Here is a 26,954-nt window from a genome sequence, read left to right as displayed (position 1 = left end):
TCCCATTTGTCGGAAAAACGCAGGCAGCGAACACATTTGAAATTATTGCGTTGCAATGACACTCATTCCCGTTTTTCCTATTTCTGTTCCAGTTTTTGGGCGATTTTTTTTTACAATAATCTTCCCAGACATGCATACAACAAATCCTGAAAGTTCCATCGTAATCGGTTTAGTGGTTTAGGAGCCTATACGAGACACACAGACAGACATTCAATTTTATATACATATATATATATATATATATATATATATATATATATATATATATATATATATATATATATATATATATATATATATGTATGTATATATATATAGATGTATAGATTTCTTTATTTATTTATTTAATATACTTGAGGGAGGCGGCAAAGCCGATAGACCCAAGGAGTTTGATTTATAGATATATGTAAATTAAATGAGAAGAAAAGTAAAATACATTAAAAATGACAATATTCAAATAAAATAAGAGAGAAAAAAAGTAAACAAGAAATAGAAATAAGAAATTGGGAAAGAAGAATTACAGAAATCCTTTAAGTATAAGAAATGCATCAAGCTTATTCTTAAAAATATTAAGGTTATCAGAAATTACAATTTCATTTGGAAGACTATTCCAAACTGAAGCCACTCTGTTTGAAAAGAAGGAATCTCTGATCAATTTATTAGATTTTTCTTGTTGAAGTCTAAGCGAGCGACCTCTGAGGTGAGGGTTTTTTCGTTGAATGTAAAAATATTGGACATATGACATTTATAATGATTATGTATTTAGTATTATAAAGACTTCCATTAAATCGCCTCTTATTCTTCTCGTCTCCAGTGTAGTGAGATTCATTATTTTCAATCTTTCGTAATAAGAAAGTGACTTTGAAGAAAGTGAAGAAAGTTCAGAAGAAATCTTTGTAATTCTCCTTTGAACCCTTTCGATACATATAACATACATATTTTTTGAAATGAGGATTCCATATGCTAAAAGCATATTCTATATGTAATTTAGGTCTGATAAAAGTTTTGTATATTTTTGATAATATATGTAGTTAAGTTAAGAAGATTTAATATACGTTTTATTACATACAAAAATGAGTAACATTTATTCACAATTTGGTAATTCACATTTATTAACAATTTGAATTTGGTTGATTTATTCTTCAATTTGGTCAGTTAATACTTATAATGGATTCATTGAAATGTCTATTTTATAAGATTTGAAAATCATATCATGTTGCGTAATAGCACAATAGAACATTATATGTAAAATTAAGAACTGACTGTCAAAAGAAACTGGCTATTTTATTAAATTACTAACCGCTATATATAAAATGCTGATGTGGTTGTATGTATATTGTAACTGCTTATTTATTATAATTACTTACCGTTTCACTAGTAAATCAAATGTGTTGACAATTTGTGTTCTTGGCTGAACGTTTAATTTATGGAAAAAAAAAATTAAAATTACATATTGCTTGTTTATTACTGGCCAATTAGAAACAGGTCAAAACTATAAAAAAAATAATAGTATTTTTTAATGGAAAATAATTTTTCAAATTGAAACTTTTGATTCAAGATATATTTGAAAGTCGTACAATACAAATTCATTGTTAAGATTTGATAATTTGATGTTCACCTTTTGTTGTACATAAGTTAATTTAAAATTTCTTTATGTATTATATTACACGTTAGATTTTATTTCATTTTAAATATTATTTTACTTACTTCTTATTAAAGAGCAACCATTTTGATTTTTAAATGCTTTTTATTATTACTAAATTATGTTCATAATACATCTATTTTAATAGCTACTGATCTACTGAACATTGTCTATTTTACAATTTTAATTTCATTTTGTTAGTAATCCTAGTATTATATTATTTTAATGTTAATGAACAGCATAATAGGAAAAAGAGCTCAAAAACCTATTTACAATTCTTATAAATGCTCATAATATATCTAATACATAATAGTAATTAATGACTCTCTAAAGTCGATGACCTAAAGCAGATTGTGTTTAGGTAATCTATGTTAAGGCAACAACTGAAATGGTCTGTAACTTTTACGAAAAGCTACATACATATATGTATGTATTGTTATGTCCTGACGGACCGGAGACACAAAAAAATGATATCTGATTCACAAGCAGATCAATGTTTGATCTACGAGCAAACCAGATTAACACCTTTTTGTTTCCGTAATAAAAGTCACTTGTTTTTCTTATTAGTTAGAATTTATTATATTCTTTAATAATGTTTACAGTATTAGCCTAAGAGATATTTATAGGCACCCTTTTATAAAAAGGTCCAGATCACTTCGATGTTTTAAGTTTGAGTTGAAGTTAAAGTTTATAAATGCTAGTTTTAAACAAAGGAATTTCACAAGGTTTTTTCTAGGCTTTTCACAAGAGTTCACAAGGGTTTCACAAGGGTTTTCACAAGAGTTTTCACAAGGGTTTTCATAAGGGTTTTCACAAGGGTTTTCACAAGGGTTTTCACAAGGGTTTTCACAAGGGTTTTCACAAGTAGAGTAGAGTAGTTATACGTGGTGTTGTCTGAGGTAATCTTCCTTATCGGGGTTTGTGTATCCCCTTTTATACAAAAGAGATGACGCCATTTCTTGTGTTATCTAAAGAATGTGGGATCCGTTTTCATTGCTTTGACGGTTCGCACGGTTCGTAATCTAATTCGTCTGATGCGACCGTATGTGGTTATCTTTGGTGGGAAGCAGATAAGGCTTCCGTTATAAATATCAATGCTATGAGGTCATAACATCATGTACTATTTAGATGGAAATGAACGGTCAGTAAGCCGCTTATTGTTTTAAATATTTTTTAACAAACAAACAATAATCAAGCAGTCAGCGACCGATATTATAACTTAATGATCATCTATTTAATGACCAAATCAAATGAATCTACTGACTAAATTAACACAAGCCTTGTATATATGTACATATTATATTATACATACATACATCCGTATTTGACAATTTTTTTTTCAAAATACATTTATTTATTTGTTTATTTAACATTTTGGAACATTGTGGCATTTCAGAAAGAACCTAATGCGCCACAATGGCTTACATAATAAAATAAAATAGGAGGGAGAAAAAAACCAAAAAAAACTAATTGATAATTTCAATTTCTTCTTATATTCTATTTTATAACCTTTTCCAAATATTTTAATACTATAGTTTGATTATGCAATGTTCTACATATTTTGTCATGCCTTTATTCTTTACTTTTTAATTTGTTTTCCTTATATTTATCTTTTTCATTTTTGTAAAAATCTATTATTGGACTCGGATGTTACATATATTATTTATTTACTATTTGTTTTTTTTATACATATCTATGTACATCCTGTCTGTTGATTTTTCAATTAATAAAATAAAAATAAAATAAAATAATTGAAAAAGCATAAGCAAAAAATTTAGATATAAAAAATTACAAAAACAATTAAATGGGTGAAATTATATCACCGAGCAATGCTTCCAATGTTTATATAATATTTATTAATACAAATGGGGATCGCTTCACTTTCTTTATTCTTTGAAAGAAAACTTATGAAACTTAAATCCATAGTATCACATCCATAGTATCATTTCCATAGAACATTAATTTGACTATAACTAATCACGTCGTTTTCTTTACGTTACAGATGAGAAATGGCACCACAGTGTTCGCTCGACACACCAAAAATGAACGCATAAAGAAAAAACTCACAAACACAAGACTATGACTTGAGTGCGAATTGAGAGACATTTCAAATGTGACAAGTCAAAACACACACACACACACACACGCACACACCATCAAAACAAAATGGCGAGGATGTTGCGCGCCAATTTCGCGCGCTAAAGTGTACACACCAACACATGCATACATGTCATTAAAAGCCCGAAAACCTGACGATGCACACCTGAAGATCGAGTCGTCGTTTCATATATGATTTCAACAATCGCATCCGTCGTCGGTCCGTTTAGTGCAGTGACCCAATCGCCGACTGCCAATCACCTCGACTCGGCCAGATTTCAACCGAGCGTATTGGAACACGCCGCTTTCTTGTACGGGAATCGCTCCAGTCCGATCGAGGGCAGGCCCGTGCTCCAGCGGGCGTACAGGCAGGATGAGTTGTACCAGTCGTCGTCGTCGTCGTCGTCGACGACGGCTCCAGTCGACGTCGACGACGCAAACTCGTCTCTGGTCCACCTGCTGTCCAGTGTGCTGGGTTCTGGTGGAAACGGCACTGGACCCACGAACTCGACCGACGGCGACTATTCTCAGATACCGGCGTATATAAGGACCACGTCCATGGTGTTCTGCATCATCATCATGTGCCTGGGCGTGGTCGGGAACGTGATGGTGCCGATCGTCATCATGAAGACGAAGGACATGCGCAACTCGACCAACATCTTCCTGATGAATCTGAGCATCGCCGATCTGATGGTGCTGCTCGTGTGCACTCCCACCGTTCTCGTCGAAGTCAACACTCGGCCTGAGACGTGGGTGTTGGGAAAGGAGATGTGTAAGTACCAGTTGTTTTTTTTTTATATTTATTTATGTATTACAGTTAAGGGGGTATTCTAGTCTATAAATTTGAAAAAAACGATTTTTTTTTCATTCATATTTTCAAAGCTTAAACCTTTAAGAATATGTCTTTAAAAGGATTTTTCAAAATCAAATTATTTTCGGAGATATACATATGTATGTAGCTTAGGGGTTCCAAAAAACCGCCCGAAATAAAAAGCCGGTTTTCGGTTTTTTTACAAATAAAAAGCCGGTTGGCCGGCTTTCACCGGTTTTAGAAAAATACGATTTTTTTAAGTTTAAAATTTTTATATCGAAAAAAAATGTAAATATGTATATATTTGCATAATATATATCTATATTATGCAAAAAAATAGTTTTTTATAAATTTAATTAAGTTATAAACATTATGAACTTTCATAAGATCATTACTTTATATTATTATTACAAATAATAAAATTTGTATTATATGTACATATATTTATATTAGCCAGCAGTTTGGCTTAGTGATAGCGTATATATTTAGCATCACTGAGGTCATAGGTTCGTGTCCTCGCCACTGCTGGTTAGATTTGGGGGTTTTGTGACTCCAAATCGATCGTTTCTCTATCAGAGTTTGCCAATTTTATCTGATCATTGCTGAAACGGTTCCTGAAAATTGGTATTAAAAAATCGAATCCTGTTGTCACAAAAATCTGCCTGTGTATAATTTGTATTAATTATACACAGTAATCTGAAATCCATAGATGTCACTATGATTATTATTTCTGATTAATTGTTATATTCTATATATTCTGATTGTATATGTATGTATTACTGTATTTCTGATTTCTGATTGTTTATGTATTTCATTAACGTACACCCGTCGCATTGGAGCAAAAATCTGTAATGGCGAGTGTGTATTGATTTGTAACAATAAAATAAAATATCAGTCTAGAGGTAGGATAGTCACAGTGCTATCCATTGTTCGGCAAACCTTTAACAATGCATTTACAACCTTTGAACATTACACGGCCCCCTCAGGCTCCGGTGACTATATATCACAGTCGTAAATTGGCAGATCCTAAATACGCACATATAATTAAATGATTTAAATAAGCTAAATATATTGTAGATAAAGAGATTTCAAAGTTGTTTTTACGCATATGTTTTAGCTTAAAAAATCCAAAAGCAACCGTTGCAAATTTCGGAAACAAATTCATCTGAAACGGCAAATTCATTTGATCACGAACATTTTAAATCCATAATAAAAGTAGGTATGTGGCCTCAATATTTAAAGGGCAATTCCTTCGAAAAAAAATCAATTATATTTCGGAAATTCCTATGCATTTTGCCATAAATCATTTGACTACTTTTTTTGATGTTTTCAAGTACAAGGATTTGCGATAGATAAGGATGCTTTCTATACCTGAAGTTGGGTAGGCCATTGAAACTACATATTTTCAATAATATTTTATTGGTTTATGACCTGGTCCATTACTAAATCTCAAAGAAACCGCTCAAGAAAGAAAGTAGTGTAGCTTTTTTTTTGTTCAAAGAAATATACGCCAATTACCTGAGATCGTTTATACACATTTATTTTGATCTTTCATAGAAATTTAAAATTCATAATTGTTAATTTTGAGGAAAAAAACATTAATTAAAGAAAACCTTAAAAAGCCGGTTTTCGGTTTTTTGAAAAATGGTCAAAAAGCCGGCTTTTCGGTTTCGGTTTAAACCGGCTTGGAAGTCCTAATGTAGCTGCTTTAGTGACGTGGCATCTGACCGGCGCGTAAGTTCACCCGAAACTTTAAACGCGTTTTTCTCGAAACTACTTTTTTCGAGACGGTTGACATGATATCTCAAGTTCTACTGGACTAATTTATTTGAAATTTGGTGTGAGCCTTCTCTATTGCATGAACTAGAACTATGACAAAATTCCAATTTTTACTATTTTTAAAAAATTTGGAAAAGTCAAAAAACTGGTAAAAAATAGACTTTTTATTTCAAACAGCCACTATTTTGCGAAAAAAAATTTTGTTTGACTTTTCCATAGTTGATGCCATAGCAGAATTTGTTTGAATTAAGAATTAATTTGCTTTTTTGATTTTGGAATACTAGGAGGGTTGGAATCGTGTCAATCAAGGCGCACCATTTTTTTGAGACCCCTCACTTCATCAGCCTGTAACTTTTTGAATTTTGAATTTTTTCCATTGATTTTTTTTCATGTATTCTTCAAACATTAATAAATATTTGGTAAAATAATGCTAGTAAAAATATTTTGTTTTTTTTTATTGCACCTGAAAAAGTACCTAAAATTCATGCCTCTAGACTAGAATAACCCCTTAAGCTATAGTGACATTACAGATATACTCCAGGGCGTCACTATAGCTAGGCTACACTATATGTTTATACGGGTCTACGTGACGAGCTAGAATGTTAAATTACAGAAAACACAAATATCGGAAGGCAAAGATCGAAAATCGAAAGATCAAAAAAAAAAGGTGCATAGTAAACGGTACATACTTACGTATGTACATACTCAATTAATTTGCGCGAGCAGGGTACAACAGGAACAAGAGGAACTGTTTGCTTGGAAGTTTCTATTTTTGCCACGAGTCTATTTATAGTCACGAAAATGCCCATTTAACGCGTAAATGGAAGAAAAGAAGCAACAAAGCGAAAAACTAATAAGTTTTGTCCGTATCTAATTACATACTCACTTAATTTGCGCGAGCAGGGTACAACAGGAACAAGAGGAACAGGCTTTTCCTCCCGTATTCTGCACGCGCACATTAATACGGGAGGAAAAGCCTGTTCCTCTTGTTCCTGTTGTATCCTGCTCGCGCAAATTAAGTGAGTATGTAATAAGATAGGAATTCTCGATTCTCGGGCCCTCTAGGCTGGAAAGCGAGGCTCGGTCAACCCGCTCCTTCCTGTGATTGGTTGCTCTTTGCGAGTACTCTTAGTATTGCCGTGCCCTGAATTAACTCGACTTTTACCTGATGAAATACTCCGACGTATACTGCCGGGTTCGCATATAATTTCGGACGGTTGGGCAGCGTACGGAAATATTCTGAATTCCTGTAAAAGTGGATATAATTTCGTGGATCCAAATGATAGTGAAATACATACGTGTATTGTAATACATACGTATACACTTGCGCTTAAGCCTACTGGTTTAGCTGTCACGGAAAATGGATTCCGAACCCAGGAATCGTCCTTACTAGTGTTCGGAAAATATTGCAAACGAGTTGTCTTCAAGTTATGTAGATGTTCTAAAAATAGTTTGGAAACTTCTTCATCTACTTTAAATTTTTATTCAAACATCAGTGGAGATTGATCATCACTCGCCTTTTAATATGAAGTAGAAGATCTTTAAATGTGTTACAATGTATAAATCCTTTCCAAGTTGTCGCGGAACACCTATTCAGGTTCAGCGAAACAATGGTGTTCCGCGGAACATAGTTTGGGAAACCCCGCATTAGACTATTCCAGACTAGATCCCTTAACGACGAATTCAATGACTTTTCGATAAGGCTGTGGAGGTTTAGGGGTTTGCTACAAATCGCTGCAAACGACGCGGCTGTATGCTCATTTCGATTTCGGTAATTGACGTCTCGACGAAATTTGCGACTGTTTGAATTTAAGCATGTACGAAAGACGATATATTCATTGGGTCGCGCAGATGAAATATCAATGTGCATCGATGATTGGCAATTATTTAAATTGAGTTGGATCTTTCTGGCAAAAACTATTAGGATCACAAGTCGAGTGGAGAAGTATATTGGGAATCTGATAAAGAGTTCGCATAAGTGCTAGCAGTACTCGCGGCAAAATATATGCGTGTGAAAGAGACATCCATACGTTCGACATCGATACAAGTTCGAGTGAACATGCAGTCAAACAAATAGTCGCGAATGTGGGCGAGACGAAAAATGCCGAAATCGAAATGAGCATGCAGCCGCGTATTTTGCAGCGATTTGTAGCGGAGTGTAGGTTTAGCGGAAAAGTCGGGGTACCAGTGGTAGTGGTAGTGGATTTGCTATTTATTTTATTACATTATTTATACCAGGAAGGCCTTACAGGCAAACCTCAATGCGCCTTACTGGCCAATTACAAACAATACAGCATTTTTGTTATACAAGTTGCTGAATTACGAGACACTGAAAACTCGCTAATTAACGAGACATCTATCAATTGTACATACATTTTATTGAACATTGGTCATACTCAAATAGTGGTGACATAGTAGGTAGGAAGGATTTTAGCCAATTTTTAATCGGGAACCGTTTCAACAATGAAATCAGAGAAAATTGGCAAACTCTGATAGGAAACGATCGACCAGGAGTCACAAATATCCAGGTCTGACCAGCAGCACTGCAGGTATACTCAGAAAAATTATTTTCAATCGAGGTCAACTCATGGGATCGAACCCGACGCCTCTCGGTGTTATGCTGCTGGCTAAATGGTTTTGGTATGGTCCGTCACGTCGTTTGCTTGCACGGACGCAATTCTGTCGAAGACACTTTTTCATTTACTTTTTAATTTACTCATATCTTCAAACATTTATGGAATTTTCACTATGAATATTCTGATTTGTGTCTATCAAAAATCATTCTGAACTATTTTTTTTTTCAAAATAGCACATATTTACACAAAACTTTTTGACTATAAATAACGCAAGGGACTCGGCTATCAAAATGATTCCCTCAGAACAAATCAGTTCGGAGCGCGCATATATAAATGTCAAGGTTTTGAAATGTCGCATTATTGATCGATTGCTCGACAAATCATTCAGAAGATTGAGTTTTAAAGATGTTATTAAGAAAGCTAGGCAATATATGTATGTAGGATATTTCTGTAAGCATAAAAATGAAAAATTATACTCTCATCACTTCAAAACAGATTATTATAATTCAAAAATTAAAAATGTATTTTTTTATCTATACCTAGTTATGTATTTATGCGTATGTACGAACACGATCGGATCTCGTTAAGATGAGCTCGCAGGAAGATGTCAAATTGTTTCGTAATATGAGGGTTTACTGTGTAAGTTCGCTATGTTGAGTTGAATTGCTTGGGTTATTTAGGAATATGAGTATAATATATATCAAATTTATATTTACAGAATATTTCATTATATAATATGTATAATTTTTGATTTTAAAAACTTTGTACTGTTTATAATGTGTATATTATTTTTACAATACATCTTAAGACTATTCCAATAGCTACGGATCCAGTGATCATTATCTATACTATTATACAGATAAACTAAACACAATCTGCTTTAGGTCATCGACTTTAGAAAGTCTTTAATTAATATTATGTATTAGACGTATTATGAGCATTTAAAAGAATTGTAAATAGGTTTTTGAGCTCTTTTTCCTATTATGCTGTACATTAACATTAGAATAATATACATAATACTATGATTACTAGCCAAATTAAATTAAATTGTAAAATAGAAAATGATCAGTAGATCAGTAGCTATTAAAATAGATATAAGATGTATTGTGAACATAATTTCGTAATAATAAAAAGCATTTAAAAATCAAAATCAAATTATAATATTATACAGTATTTTCCTTGTTGGTATATAATTTTAATGTAAGTGTATTCAACATAGTAGGAAAAAAAGCTCATAAAATCTGCACTAAAGCCAGTGTTTTGGTACTTTATGTTTATATGTGAAACGTATAAACACCTTGCTGTAATCATTGAGACTCTTCATAAGTTTGTTCTTGATTCTTTCGTAGGCTATCCGTAAGTACCAGTTTTTGGTGTGTTTGCTCAGTGCCGAAATTTCGTAGGGTTTTCAAGTGACGCGAACCGTTTGATGAGTATTCATTATGCAGATGTCGAAAGGGTGTTTGGTTTATTCTGGAAGCTGGATTAATTGGTGTCGAATTGTGGGATGCATTTATATTGGGTTTAATTACGCGGAAGAGTAGAGGTAATGTGTTAATGAAAATGTATTGGGGATGGATTTTGTGAATTGGAAGATTTGTGTTTTGAAATAATGGATAATGACCGAATATTTCGTTCGATCGTCATCTGCATAGTTTATTTTTTTACACATCAGCCACAGTGTAATTACAGGTTATTCTATCGCGTCACTGTGACCAGGCATATAAACAATACAAATACAATATATAAGAAAATTAGCGAGACATCTATGTACATATGTATGTATGTTATAGTTAATATATTTTTTTAAATCATATTCAAATAGTCACTATTTAATAGTGGTGACATTGTGTGTAGGATGGTTTTTGCCAATTTTGATGGAGGAACCGCTTCAACAATGAAATCAGATAAATTGGCAAACTCTGATGGGAAACGATCGACTTGAAATCACAAATATCCAATTCTGACCAACAGCATTAAAGATTATACTCGAAATAAATTAGTTTTAATCGCGGTCAGCTTACAGAATCGAACCCGGTGCCTCTCGGTGCTTAGTATCAATGACACCACTGAGCCACGCTGCTGGTTGTTAGCCATAGTTTGAAATTAAATTTAATACTGGCGGCGTACTCTTTGTATCACCCGTTATCTTAAATGCAAATACATATACATATTAGCCAGCAGCATAGCTCGGTCGTTAAGCTTCTGCTTAACATGGAGAGGCGCCGGGTTCGATCCCATGAGCTTAGCTCGATTGAAAAGAATTTTTCTGAGTATATCTGTAGTACTGCTGATCAGACCTGGATATTTGTGATTCCAGGTCGATCGTTTCCTACCAGAGTTTGCCAATTTTCTCTGATTTCATCTACTATGTCACCATTAATTTGAGTATAATTAATGTACAATAAAATTTATGTAAAATTCATAAATGTCTCGTTAATTTGCGAATTTTCAGTGTCTGGTAATTCAACGAATTGTATAATAAAAATGCTGTATTGTTTGTAATTGGCCAGGAAGGCGCATTGGGGTTTACCTGTAAGGTCTTCCCGGTATAAAAATGTAATAAAAAAATGTAATATACTTTAACTATAGACTTTTCATATTTATAACAAACTAGTTGTTTTACCCGGCTTCGCTCAGTATTTGTAATAAAAATAGCGTTAACATGGCGAATCTACATAATTTATTTATTTTTACATACATATTTTCACATACATATATACAAATATACCAGGAAGGCTTTACAGGTAAACCCCAAATGCGCCTTCCTGGTCCACATAATTATTACATCGATACATGTAAATCTAAATATCTGACATCTATGGTCAGTATACATATATTACAAACATCGTATTAATACGATAAATAACGATGAATAACTTTCATGTAACAATACGAATTTTTATATTCGATAAACAACCACAGAGACATCTATGGTGAGCAATATGGCGAAACCTAAGATATAACAATAACTTAAGGTTCGCAACAGAAAATTGGGAAGGAAACGCCAATTTCACAGGAACCGTTTCAATGAAAATCAGAAAAATTGGCAAATTCTGATAAGAAACGATCGACCTAGACAAATCAAGGTCTGGCCAACAGCGAGACTTAGCGGGGAATCGAACTCGTAACATCAAGTACGAAATAATTAAACATTCACCACTAGACCACGCTACTGGTTAATAGTAAATATTCATTTGTTTTTTAATCGTCGTCATAGAAATTTTGACTTGTTTACGAAATTCTGAACCAAAGATACATATATAAAACCAAGTCTCTTTCGAAATTATATGTATATTAGATAATTGGTTAAATTTACATAATTATATGTATTTATTTTTCTTTTTTTAATATTATCGCAAATTACTCATTAAAGCATACAACCAATAATCAAAAATACAAATTGAAATTAATAACTATAATATAATACATCGTACATATGCATTTTAAGTATTATAATTACATCTGCCACGGAGGTATACATTAACACCCTTCAAGAAGGCACTAATGTTATTAGCACCTCTAATTTTTATAAGGGCTTTATAGATTTGAACATATATCTATTTCTAAATATGTAATTATAAAAATATCTAGGTAATAGATTTATTATCGAGCTTCTATGCTTAATTTAAGACTAAATATATGTAGCTAAAAATTTCATACATATGTATGTAAGTACATGTTTTAAGTACAAACTCTAGCGTACAAATACGTTGAAACAAATATTGATTACTTTTTATTATTACAGCAATCGTATAGAAATTTGTAGGCATTGTTTACTATCATAGATATGTGTATGTATGATTTACGAAGAAAAATAATTTCCTCGATTTTCATTTTGGACGGCTCCAACAACTTCAAAACAAACTTCTTATGAAGAACGTGCTTGGAATTCCTTTCACTCCTTTGCTAAATTGAAGTTCACAACTTAATCGTTTAATACTTAGTGCTATTGTATATTGCTCAATGGTTTCCAAATTAAAAAAAATCGTAAATTTTACTTCAAAAACACTTTCCAACGATTTACATATTTTAAAAATACGAATCGTAGGCAAAATATTACCCGCCATTACTTTTTAGTGACACGTTCAACACTTACGTTCATCTCAAGTGTATATTTAACTGTAATTAACACTTAAGAAAATAAAAATGAATAATACACATCAATATGAGCAGTCAGAGTAATTAAGAATCGAATTTCAGTCCATTGAAACTAAAAACTCATCAAGTGACTTGATATTTAGCTTATAAATACAGGCTATTGATTTAAAATGACCCGATTTGTAATAGTTATTTAACATTTACATACATTTGTATTGTTTTGAGTTAATGCAGTTGTTTTCCGATGACGAGCGAAATTTGCATCGATTATTTAAAACTATGGGGAATTTACATGAATTTAACAAGCAGTATATATTTTTTGTAAATATATAATATATTTTATCATTATATTGTATTTATAGTTTCTTTTAGTTATGTATGTGTGTTGATATGTCGATTTAATATAAAAGTTATTCCGTAGATCATTTTTGTAGTCATAAATTCTATATAATAAATTAATTTATGATAGTTTTATGCTATTGTTTCATTGCGTATATGACTCTAGCTTTATATTACAATTTATATATACCGAAATTCATCCAGTATAAATGGGCTTAGTTCACTTGCGCCATAAAACTTTGCCGATTTACGCGTAAATCCTTTCGATCGGGCTCAAATGAAAATATTTTCACGCCTATGGTATTTCGTTTTTTTTTTTTTTGTATTTCGTGTCGTCGTGATTTATACGCTTTAACGGTATTTTAATTCAAAGCGGAAGACACGGAGAATTTCCGCACGGATTCAGACCCGAATCGGGGATGGGCTCGTATCGAATTTTCGCGGCAATTTGGCTAATGGACGAGAAATGAAAATTTTTCCTCTTTGCCGGCACACATTATGCGTATAAATTTGTGACGACGTAAATTTGGCACGAATTAAAATCTGGCATACCTTCATAAATAATCGGAAACAAATTTGGTGTGGGAGAGAGACCCGAAACTTTTTCGAATCTATTTAAAATGTGCTATTGCGAACCTTTAGTGACACTTGTGCACGTATCGTTTGAAAAGATTCTTTTTTGAAAGATGCTTTGTATCCTTTCTAGCAGTTATGAAATACGGATGGATGTTTCCTGTCATTTTTTTTCGATTTTATATGACATTTGATGGGACGGCTTCTATATGTACCTTTTCTGTATCTAGAAAACAAGGGAAAAAACTGGGTAGGATACTTTGTAATTTTCCTCTTCTCCATTATCAAAAGAAATATTACTTTCAAGACTTGTGTCTGAAATTGAATGGTTGCTGATTAAAGCCGAGTATTTCTTTTCGACTAGCCGAATTGCCTGGCGTTGCTCAGATTAGTAAAATTGTTGGTAATAATTATCGTTTTTTTTAGAACGGAGCGTCGAGATCGAATGAGTGTCCCGAACCGGGGTCGAGTAAGACCCCAGTATTTTTTAATCAAAATACAGTTTTTCTCAATACAAATGGGTTCAATATATATCTTATTAATCATTTTATACATCAACATAAAAAAGTTTTAGTCCTATAGGCATGTTTTTGACTATTTTGATATTAAAAAATAGCGACAAACATCAACATGCAAACGCACATAGGTAAGGCTAACAGGTGACTGCATGACTCAATAGCCACGCGCCAAAAGCGACGAAAACAATATCTTACGAAAATGTAGCTGTTTCTTTCTTTCGCATTGATTCATCGATCAACAAGAATATGCAAGTGAACAGTCAAAAACATGATTTATCGCTACCGCCTTTAAATCATACTTTGGAATGTAGAAATGTCTAAATGTATTTTTTTACGATGTACCCCTTTTCTAAATCATACAAAATCTATTAAAATAAATTTCTTGTAGTTCATTCTAGGAATACAAGAAATATAGGGTGTATAACTTTGAAAACCACATAGTTATTACGAAAAACGTAAAAATTGGGTCACTTGCATACCCCACTTCGGTGAGGTAGGGTTAACAAGTGCACGTACTTGTAATGATAGCCTAAAGAACATGCATATATGTATTTATATACATATATTTTTAATCAATTTTTAATTCTGTAAGATTTTATACCTACATATACATACATACATATATGTATAGTACTAACCAAATATTTGACTCATGTACGGAAGTTTTGATTACAAAAAGTTTAATGAAAGCAATTTTAAATGTATATATGTACATATTTAATAGACTAGTGGTTAGCAAATACTGCTTTGAATATAGTGGTCACGGATTATAATCCCACTGGTTTCTGATGGCCAGACTATGGATTTGTGACTTCAGGTCAATTGTTTCCTGTCGTATTTTGTCAATTTATCTAAATTTCATTGAAACGGTTCCGAAAAATTGGCAATCTTGCCCATTTTCTGGAAAATCTTTAGTTTTCAGCAATCTCGAATTTCGCTGAGTTTTATAAAATGCTGCAAATTTACAAATTTCACCATAAATGTCTCTGTGGTTGTTAATTGATATGTATGTATTTACTTTTTATAATACTTATAATACGCATTGGGGATACCTGTTAGGCTTTCCTGGTATAAATTAAAAATATAAATAAAATACAAGATTTTAAGTAAATTGCCTGGAATTGCTTGGTCTTGTGAAAACTAATTAAACTTTTTCAGAAAAGTTTCTAATGGTATATGTTAAAGTATCACGAGATAGTATACCAGTTTTGGTTCTTCATTAAAAACTGTATATTTGCAAGCATATAAACTTAATATTTATTTAGCTATAGTACGTTCATCTTTCATTACGTCTCCTCAAAAAGATTTTCAAACTAGAAAAAGGTACATATTTTTTAATAAATAAAGTCAAATTATATATACGTATATCAGTTCTATTTTCAGTTTGAAATAAAGATGTATATTTTAATTTATAAATCTAATGAAAATAATTAAAATAATCTGATATGTAAAAGTCATTGATATTGTTGTATATATTTATGTGTAAGGTATAACCTTTTATAAAATATCAGTATCATATAAACGATGAAATAAATCAAACGTGTATACGCTTGAAAAATCAAGTAATATTATATGTAGAATGTAAATATGTATTGTATTATATTATTATGGAACAAACAAACAGGACTTCAATAACGTGTATATTTTTAGACACCATACAGTAATATCACCGAAAACAAGCTCATATCTATTTATTTTTATTTGGATTGTAGAGCTACTTAAAAAAAAACGAAAACGAAAAATCAAAGAATTATCGAATGCGAACTGATACGAGTGGCCGGGATAAAAGTAAACAGGAAAATTTTTTCCCCGTTCAAACTTGGGCTCGGCTCCGATGAAATTTTCCGATGAAAACGTGCGCTTTGTCGGAAAACTCATTCGCGTTTATTGCCGATAGGATCGGGTCACCGACCATACATACAAAAATAGAACACATGTACACGATAATGTCCGAAATTTTTTGACAATTGATTAAACAACCCCGAGGGGTGAGGACCCTTCATCGACCTTGAAATCGGCATTATCGTTAAGTGCAGGAGCACCACCGAGCTGCCGGAAAAATATGTAAAATTATTCAAATGAGAGGCCTTTCATTTGTAACGTCTCGCGAGGTTTTCGCTCTCGTTGGCGCCTTTAGGCCGTTTGTCAACGTTTCAACGCGGCATTTATTATTTTCCACGTGGAAAAATTAGCCTAAGGGACAAATTTTCCACGGTGCCGCTCCGTCTACTTCCGGTCGATCATCTGATGGAGAGAAATCGACGAAGTCTTGCTAAATTTAGCGGCTCCGAACAGCTTGAAAGTAATGTGAGCATTACTTTGAAAATTTTTAGGAAGCGCTTGTGGTTTTTAAATTTTATTATCATATTAAATCATCATTTTATTTTGTTACACATATATATGTATTTTTTTTTTATATAACAAGTAACCCAAGTGCGCCTCCCTGGCCATAACATGTGTATTTTTTTTATTTTTTTTTACATAGATATGTACATATATATACCAGGAAGGCTTGACAGGAAAGTTAATGTGATGTTGAATTTTATAATCGATAACTTTAACAATGGGAAATTATTAGCTCAAATATTTTTTTATTCATGTAACAGATTTCAATCCGTTTGAAGAACGTAGAATTAATTTCATACATTGGTTATGAGAAATTACTTCCATACAAGTCGTTATACTATATTTATTTTTTATTTTTACAAATATATACATATACATACATACAAGGAATACTTGACAGGAAGACCCCAATCCACCTTCCTTTACAATTAATTACAAATAATGCAGCATTTTATTATTACATAAATCACTGTATTTCCAAAAGCTGAAGAGCACGAAATAACAATTAATTATTTAATTAATTATAGAATTAATCAATTGAGACATCTCTGGATTTTAGATTTGTACATGATTTTTACAAATTGTACATACAATAAATACAGAAGATTTATGACAACAGGAAAGATGATTTTTTTTCCAATTTTGAGAAACCGTTTCAACAATGATCAGATGAAATTGGCAAACTCTGATAAGAAACGATCGATATGGAGTATGACAAATATCCTCAAATCTAACCAGCAGTTTGGCAGATCGAACCTAATTGTCACTTATCACTTGGTGCTTTTATATGTAAATAAAACACGAACTCAAAACTAACCAAAAATAAAAGTCAAATTATACGCACGAACAACGCTGGTCTTTCGTGACCAAAATGCAATGTGAAACTGAAACGAAATCCAATTGGCCATCCCGGGTTGAGTGGGGGGTAAATGCGATAGCTTGTAAAATTTACGTAAGTCTCATGCTGGATCGATTCGACTATAAAATAAAATAAAATTTGAAAATAAAATAAAATAATATTTAATAAGCGAGCAAAATTGGTTTCTTAAAGTATTTAATCATATCAGAAAAAAATGTATTTAACGGAGACGTTATTATTTTTTACTTTTAATCTCACAAGACCATATAACAAATATATTCCTTGGTATTTTAATTATAAATTCTTGAGTGAACAATGCTAGATATTTAAATATTAAAATGTAAATAATTGACATTGATTGTATGTATGCACCAGTGGCGTACGGTGACTTTTCAAGCAGAGGATGCTGTCCAAAATATGATCAGTTTATTTTTTTAAATTTCATTTTATTCTTCCAGACATTGTCATATTTATATTTATTAAAATGTCTCTAATACGATTTCGTTTTTGAATGAATATTCAATATTGGTGTGGGTTTTAAGCTCTAAACAATAATCTATTTTTCTTTATGTGGTAGAGAAGCAAATGTCCTCTTTAGTGCATTTTTAATTAAACAATTGCAATTATTATTAACAACGGCGATAAATCCACTTGCATTGTTTCTTTGGCTATTTATATTCAGGGCCATAATAAATAATAATTTAGGACGTAATAAATTACAATGAAATAATAAAAGTAAATAACTTAGGACGTAACGCACGAAAAATCAATCAACGAATGAAGCGAAGTCCATACATAATTATGGAGGAATAAACAATGAAATTTGAGGTTATGAGTTGCTGCCGGAAATATGTATACTCATTTATGCCGGAAACCTTACAGTTTAGAATAGCTTATTAATACAAAGATTGATTTAATGATTTGCTTTAAGAATGGTTTATCAATGTATGATTGTCCATAAATGAGTTTATGTATTTACAGAAATGAACTTTTCAATCATCAGATAAATTAAATCAGCTGATAACTAAAAATAATTGTATGTGATGTATGTATTTAAGGTTATTGTAAAAAACTAAATGTATGTAAGCTTATTGTAAATCATATTAACAATTAGATTCAACATAACTTCTTATTGAATACTTATCTCGCAGATAAAACTCACTGAGGAGATATACAGTGAAATGTCAGATCTGACATATTTGGCCAAAAATCAATATATATCGTGTATTACATTACATGAAGCTAGACGCCAAGTTTGAAATTTATATATACATATGAGAGTTAAAACTATAAATATTTAAATATTAGAGATAACGAGAACCTATAGAGCAAATTTTATAAAATATAGAGTGAATTATAGGCGTTTAAACAATTAAAATCTGATATGGCCATATCAAGGCGAACAGGTTGGAAGACACGGGACGAACGCTTGTTAAACGTCAAGAAGGTCTACGGGCCCCGTTTTTAAAACGCGTTGTATACGATATTTTATCTCCAACGTAATGGCAGACCAAAATGAGCATTATGGCAAAGTATGAAAACGATCGGATAAGAGATAAGAGATATAAAAAATGACCACTAACACGAAAGCCATGTGAAATGCAAAGGAGGTATGTAAAAAGCCAATCAAGTCCATACATACGCAAAAGGAGATTTTGTTTTCAGAGCAAGTGTCGCGCGAGCGAGACGACTGTAGAGTCGTCTCACTCATACGCATACGCAAGAGTGACAACTCACTTGTGCGCATGCGCAAAAGATTTGTAGAGAGCTTCAGCATCCACGGTAATACAAGCTTGATGGGAAACAAGCAACGGTCGTGCAGACAGCTACGGTCTTTCAACGGGGATGCTCGTTTATGTCAATTTGGATCAGACAAAAATCACATAATCAAAAATAAATGAAAGAGAAATACAACTTAGAAATTCAGAAAACAAACGGTATGAAAATATTTTTGACGTAAATTTTAAGGGATGCGCAACATCCACAGCATCCATGGAAGGCACGCCAGTGGTTTGCATATATGTATGTACAAAAGTAAAGGAAATTTTCCCCTAATATTTGATTTAAATTTGAAATGTGAGCATGCTTACATTTCAAAATATGATCAACTATAAGTATTGTATTACTCCAATGCCAAATGTTATACTTGTTTGTATGTATAAGAAGCTGAAAGTTCTATGAAACTTTATTAGCATGATTGGGGTTAATTCCACAGCCGTCTGGCAATGAATGTACCGGAAAAAATAAAAACCGACATAAAACTTAGAAGTTGTGTTCGGTTTAAATGAAATTAAAATACATAATGTCATACTTCCGTTGGAGAAGAGCGCAAAATCTAGGGCTACCGTTTGCCAACAAGCATAATTGAATTATTTACAATAGTGACAGTTATTTATTAGGGACAGCTTAAACGGGGACGCGTAATGAAGATTAAGGTATTACACTTGATGATAGCTGGGTTTGTCTCTTCAACAATATTGGGGTTCTCTCTTGACGAACGTACATACTTATGTCTGTATCTATGTAACTATGTATGACAGACATATACAGGATACGAGCAAAAGTATTATTTTTATTAATACAAAGTCGCGTGTGATTTTTTTCATATATTGCAATGCCAGAATAAGGCATGCGATTCCCGTTTCAAGTGATGGTTGGAGCTCAAATAACGTATCTTCAAAGCCGTGTCGTCATAAACCAACTGGTAACATAGTTACCAACGAACAAATTTCCTTGACTAGACAATGGCGCTTCAAACTTTCGCGTCGGTAAAATCGTAATTACGAATATTGTTATTAAGAGGTTTTTACCCGTTTTTTTTCACGGTAAGCTTCCCGGACATGCATACAACAAATCTTGAAAGTTCTATCGTAATCGGTTTAGTAGTTTAGGAGCCTATACGAGACGGACAGACAAACAGACATTCCTTTTTACATACCTCCTTTGCATTTCACATGGTTTTCGTTTTAGTGGTAATTTTTATATCTCTTATCTCTTATCCGATCGTTTTCATACTTTGCCATATTGCTCATTTTGGTCATCAATATACGTTAATGCAGCGGTTTCCAAACTGGGAGGCGCGCCTCCCTGGGAAGGCGCGGACTATTGCCAGGGGAGGTGACAAAACTTTTTAATAAAAAAATAATTTTCATACCATAATATCTACAAATAAATAAAACTTCATATCGTAGCTTAACAGTAAAAATTCAATGCATAAATGTTTATTTTTATTTTTCTTTCATTTTTATATACACATTTAATTAGCAACCTTTCTCGAAGAAAACCTCTCGATAATTTAATTGTTAAGCTTGCCTATTTGGTTGAAATTTTTGGAAAATTGAGGGGTTTAAATAAATCAATGCAGGGATCAAAAATACATCCACTTGTTTAAAAAGACAAAGTAAAAGCTTTCATTAAAAAGTTGAAGTTATGGAATTTAAATTTACAAAAGAATGAATTGGATATGTTTTCACTTTCCAAAGATTTCTGGGCCACAGCCAATTATGAAGCAAGTAAAAAATCTTTTTATTGATCTCTTGGATGGTTTAGTGCTGCATTTTTCCAATTATTTCAAAGACCGTGATTTCTCAAAGTTTTTGTGTATACAGAATCCATTAAACTACAATGAAGAAGACGAATTCGAGCTGACAACCATCGAAAAAGAAAAATTGATAGAATTATCATGTGATAGCTCACTAAAAAAAAAGTTTCAAAATGAAACCATAATTAAATTTTGGATGAATCTTAGTGGAGAGTATGAATCTTTGTATTGCAAAGCAATGCAAGTGTTTCTACCGTTTGTAACGTCTTCTTTATGCGAAACGGGCTTTTTGGCACTAGCTGCAATGAAAACTAAATATTGAGTCAGGTCAATAGTCGAAAAGGAGTTACGAGTGGCACTCTTCATATTGCCTCCAAGATTTGATAAAATTTGTGCCAATAAAAAACAACATCATTAGCATTAAATTTTGATGTGTTAGATGTAGTTTAATTAGTAATTTAATATAATAATAAATATACGTGTTCGTATAAATTTATGTTATAGCAAAACCTTTTTATTATTCTGTCTATTGCAGTGTTCAGTATTTTTTTTTAAATAAAGGTTTATTATTTAAAACGTGTCTATATTATTATATATATTAAAAAATAAAAAGTAGGGAGGCGCGGAAAAAAAAAATTTTTTTAGGAAGGCGTAGTAGCATAAAGTTTGGAAACCGCTGCGTTAATGTATCGTCTGCCTTTACGTTGGAGATAAAATATCGTATACAATGCGTATCAAATATCCACAATCTCGGGTACGGTGACGTCTATGATGGTGAAGGCAAGCTACTATAATTTATCTTCAACCTTTTCGCCGTGATATGGCCATATCAGATTTTAATTGTTTAAGCGCCTATAATTCACTCTATATTTTATAAAATTTGCTCTATAGGTTCTCGTTATCTCTAATATTTAAATATTTATAGTTTTAACTCTATGTATATATAAATTTCAAATTTGGCGTCTAGCTTCATGTAATGTAATACACGATATATATTGATTTTTGGCCAAATATGTCGGATCTGACATTTCACTGTTTATCTCTTCAGTGAGTTTTATCTGCGAGATAAGTATTCAATAAGAAGTTATGTTGTATCTAATTGTTAATATGATTTACAATAAGATTACATACATTTAGTTTTTTACAATAAGCTTACATATATACATCACATACAATTATATTTATCAGTTATCAGCTGATTTATATATATATATATATATATGTATGTGTCACAGTTAAATTATATTTCAAGTGAAAATATATTTTCAATGACGTTTCAGTGAAAATATTCAGGGCTGGTTTTATTAATTTAAGATTAGATTGTTAGGTTTAGTATTATTTAAGGGTAAGGATAGGTTAGGTTGAGTAAAGGTTGCCCCTTTTCATTTAAGATTGGATTGTTAGGGTTAAATTTATAGAGTTAAACGTTGTAAATTCATTGTTTGATACATTTTCACTGCTTGAATTGGTGAAAATATATTTTTACTAGTGAAAATATGTTTTCACTTTAAATATGCTTTCACTGTAAAATATATATAGATATGTATGTACACATGTATGTATTCTTAAAGCCCGCTTTTAAGGTCAAGGAATTTGCCCCCCCCACCCCCCAACGAATACAGTCTAAGAAGTCGGAGAACGAGGCGGTTGTTCATTAATATCGCACAAGAACAACCGCACATCACTGCTCTAATAAAAAAAAACTGTACATAACCAAGTATAAAATAAACAATATGTATGTATAAAAAACGTATGAAGTCCAGCAGCCGGAAAACACAATTAATAACAAAAACCGATAAATCATTATTTTTGACGACCGATAAATATACGGGAAATAAATATGTGCTACTTCGACAGTTTATGACAGATCTGAAGATACACGTTTCGATATAAGGAATCGTTACAATAACAGATTTTTTACACGACCGTAAAAAAGCAACCGACGTCGTCGATAAAACAATACATATATATTTATTTGTATTATTCATTTCGATAGTGTCAAAAAATAAAAATAAAAATAAACGTATGTATGTACATGGAGGTACGTAGGATAGAGAGTGTAAAAGATGCGATGGTATCGGACGTGAGACACGGTTCGTGACGTAAATAACGGAAAAACGGTCGGTTATAACTCGCGAATAGTTAAGTTAACTGGAACAGGTTCGCCAGAGGTAGGTTTTGTCGTCGTTACGAATTTGCGTCACGTAAAACGAGGTACGGGGGTTGTTTGCGAGAGGGATGATGCCGAACGTAGGCAAAACCCGGGGTTGATATATGAAGGACATCCCCTGCAGCAGACGACGATCGGGGATGAAACGGTCCATAATTGCCCGTAGGAACATGTCGCAGCCAAATATAGCCACTATCGCAGATGGGGGTGGGTGGGGGAGGGGGGTTATGGTGTGACGATTTTCATAATGGAATATTATCGTGTTAAGTATTTTGTTTGTTGGTGATGTTGAATTTAATTGAGTTTTAGTTGTTTGGCACTAGTAGCTTGGTGAAAAGTGAGCTCATCATCATCATCATCATCATCAACTACGGCCATTCACCATCCACTGCTGGATGAAGGCCTCTCCAATACGTTTCCGCTCGTTTCTGTTTTGCCCAACTCTCATCCATCTCACCTCACACACTTTCCTAATTTCGTCTACCTATCTTCCCTGCGGTCTTCCTTTAACCCTTTTTTCATTCTCTTGGGTACCACGTGACCCGCCCATTGCCATTTCAATCTCTTTACTCTATCTACTATGTCCACTACCCTTGTCATACTTCTCACCCACGTATTTATTTTCCTGTCTTTGCTCGTTACGCCGAGCATACAGCGTTCCATACTTCTTTGAGTGCATTGAAAATTGTGTAGTATCTTGACTTTCAATGTCCAAGTTTCACATCCATACGTCATCACTGGTAAAACGCATTGATCGAAGATGTTTTTCTCCAGGCAAAGTGGCATTCTTGATTTAAAACCCGCATTCATTCGTCTAAATACACTGCATCCTAATTTCATACGTCTATTATTTGTCCTAAATAGAAATAACTATTGATTATAACTATGACAATCTATTATTACTACTATTTTACTATTTATTGTACTTACAGACAAATGCGCATGCGCAATAGATCGAAAGGAAAAATGCAAATTTTGAATTTTCCACTATGGACCTAGCGGAAAACTAAAAACGTTGAACAAAAAGTTGCATCGATTTTAAACAATGTCTTTAAACGAGTCATTTGTTTCATGTTCCCTTCATTATTTTGAATATAAAAGTTGTTCAAAGCTTCTTTGAATATCTCTTTATATTTAAAATAATAATTTTTATATTTCTTTTTCAATACATTTTTTGAAATATAATATTACATAAGCAGGTCAAAATGACCTACACTCAGGTCTCTTTTTAGTTTTTCGCTTGTGCAAAGATAAGTGTTTCCTTCCTAAAACTCTTCCGATCGCTTTGAAACTTTGCCGTTATGCGAGGTTTGGTCCCTGATAGAGATTTTAATTGTGTCCGCCAATTCGATAGTGAAATATAATCGTAATTAACATCATAGCAAAAGCCACATACAAGTTGTGTAGATTTTGTTATTATAATAATAGATATAGTTAATATCTATGTAAAAATTTCTTAATAGATTGAGAGTGTTTGTATATAGTTGTTTTTAAAGTAAAGGTGGCTCTTCATGTATAGTGCGAAAAAAGTTTCTAACAATTCTTCTGTCGTAGTATGTTCTCAAAGACCAACAACTTTTCTTACTTTTATTTGTAGATAAGGCTTATTTCAGAAAACCTAATTTTTTTGGTCGCTGTCTTTCTATTATACAACTGACAAATATATTCGTCAGTGTACACATTTATGCAGAGTTTATGTTGTTCAATTAGTTCAAAACTTATCGTCGGATACTTTCTCTAAAGTTATCTCAATGATTGAGTTACACAACTAAGCCAAAACTATAAATAGAGAATAGAGGATAAAGTTTATGTAATCCACGGGGAAATGATTTAGAAATCCTCCATCCATGCAGACTGAGGCCAAATATTATATATTACACATATCGCGCAGTAATAAAATACTAAGGAGAAACCTTCGATAAAAGAATGAGATGGGCACCTCATTTGAGGCAGTGAAATGCATGGTGATGCGGTTTATATCCTCAATATACTTAATATTTAATCGCCATAGTTCTTTATCAACTCAAAATAAAATAAAATTATATCGCGAGCTCATATTACCATTATTCACTTATGCTTCACCTGTATGGAATAACGCCTCGAATACTAACCTTTCCAAACTCCTAATAATACAAAACAAATCTATAAAAATAATTTATAACACATCTATAAATACTAACTTGAAAAAACTACATGCCATGAATAACATTCCGTTAATTACAGTCATTACTAACAAATTAACCAGTAGATTCTATGACAGAATCACTAATAACCATACTAACACACTTTTGAAGAGTCTCAGTGATTACTGCAAAATGTTTGTACCCTTCTGGTATAAACACAAATTACCTAAACACAATATGCTTTAGATCGTCGACTTTAGAGAGTCTTTAATTAATATTATGTATTAGATTTATTATGAGCATTTATAAGTATTATAAATTGTTTGTTTTTTCCTAGTATGCTGTACATTAACATTACAATAATATAATACTATGATTACTAACAAAATTAAATTAAAATTGTAAAATAGAAAATGATCAGTAGATCAGTAGCTATTAAAATCGATATAAGATGTATTGTGAACATAATTTAGTAATAATAAAAATCAAAATCAAATATCGCGTCCTTAGAGTGCAAATGAGATCACTCTGCAATACTTATTTGTTCAATAGCAAATATTTTGGTATTTAAATGTGATTTTTTTAAAGGATTTTCCAATTATAGTCAACACTATTTTAAATTGTAACCGTCAATGGTACTAATGAGCTCTGATACATATTTTAACAAGGAACACAACTACATTAACGTTATTATAATCTTTACAATCTACATGCAAATATACATATGTAGGTTTGGATACAATACAGCATAATACGAAAACTTGATTAAATTCATTAGAAACTAACCTCATATTTCCCCGAACATAAACTGAGACACAAAAGAAAGTATTCATTCAAGACTCACTCAGCGAAACGAGTACGCGTCGTCAACCATTTTTTGTGCCTCTCTTCAAAATATACATATTATATATTAGATAAAAAAAAACACAACGATCAGTGTGTGTGTGTGTGTGTGTGGTCGGTTCAAAATGAAAATTTGCCCAAAAAATTTTTAATAAAATGCATTTTTTGCACGACGAAATTGGCCGATCGTCGAAGGGTTGACGACGATGGAAGGGTCCTCTCGCAAAAACCTCACACGCATTTTATGCGTCGATAAACACGAATATTACCGGGGCGTAAGGATCGTACCTTACGCCTGGCGTAGGTTACGCTTTTATGTAATATATGTATAAGTATGTGTGTATGTGTGTCAATGTTATATCGATCGGTCAATATTGTCTCAGGCGACCTTTGGGTTCGCGACCCAGGACAATGTTCACCTTGATCTTCAATTTTTGCCTCTCTTTTAGAAGACTTTCTCTCCTCGTTTCGTCTTTGCCTTTGTTGATTGAATTTCTTTGGGTGTTCGGTTTGGGGTTGTTCTTCAAATTAAATGGAGTTGGGTGTTTATGAAGTTTCTCCAGCGCGTGAGATGTGTACAAATGTATACATATGGGTATTTGGTTTGGTACATTTAGCGATTGAAAATGTGGTTGA

The 26,954-nt window shown here is 32.4% G+C and overlaps 1 protein-coding gene across 1 annotated transcript in view; it reads left to right on the top strand.

Moving 5' to 3' along the window:
* LOC143915313 (thyrotropin-releasing hormone receptor-like) overlaps positions 1 to 26,954 on the top strand; it is a 205,703-nt gene that overhangs the window by 58,485 nt on the left and 120,264 nt on the right. Inside the window, exon 2 of the mRNA XM_077435886.1 lies at positions 3,645 to 4,511. Within this exon, the coding sequence (XP_077292012.1) occupies positions 3,932 to 4,511 (580 nt within the window). The 5' untranslated portion in view covers positions 3,645 to 3,931. The remainder of the gene's footprint in view (positions 1 to 3,644; positions 4,512 to 26,954) is intronic.

This window comes from Arctopsyche grandis, chromosome 8 (genome assembly GCF_051622035.1).
Source record: "Arctopsyche grandis isolate Sample6627 chromosome 8, ASM5162203v2, whole genome shotgun sequence".
NCBI classification, from domain to species: domain Eukaryota; kingdom Metazoa; phylum Arthropoda; class Insecta; order Trichoptera; family Hydropsychidae; genus Arctopsyche; species Arctopsyche grandis.
The sequence above is the reverse complement of the archived record's forward strand: the minus strand, read 5'-3'. Positions and strand labels throughout refer to the sequence as shown.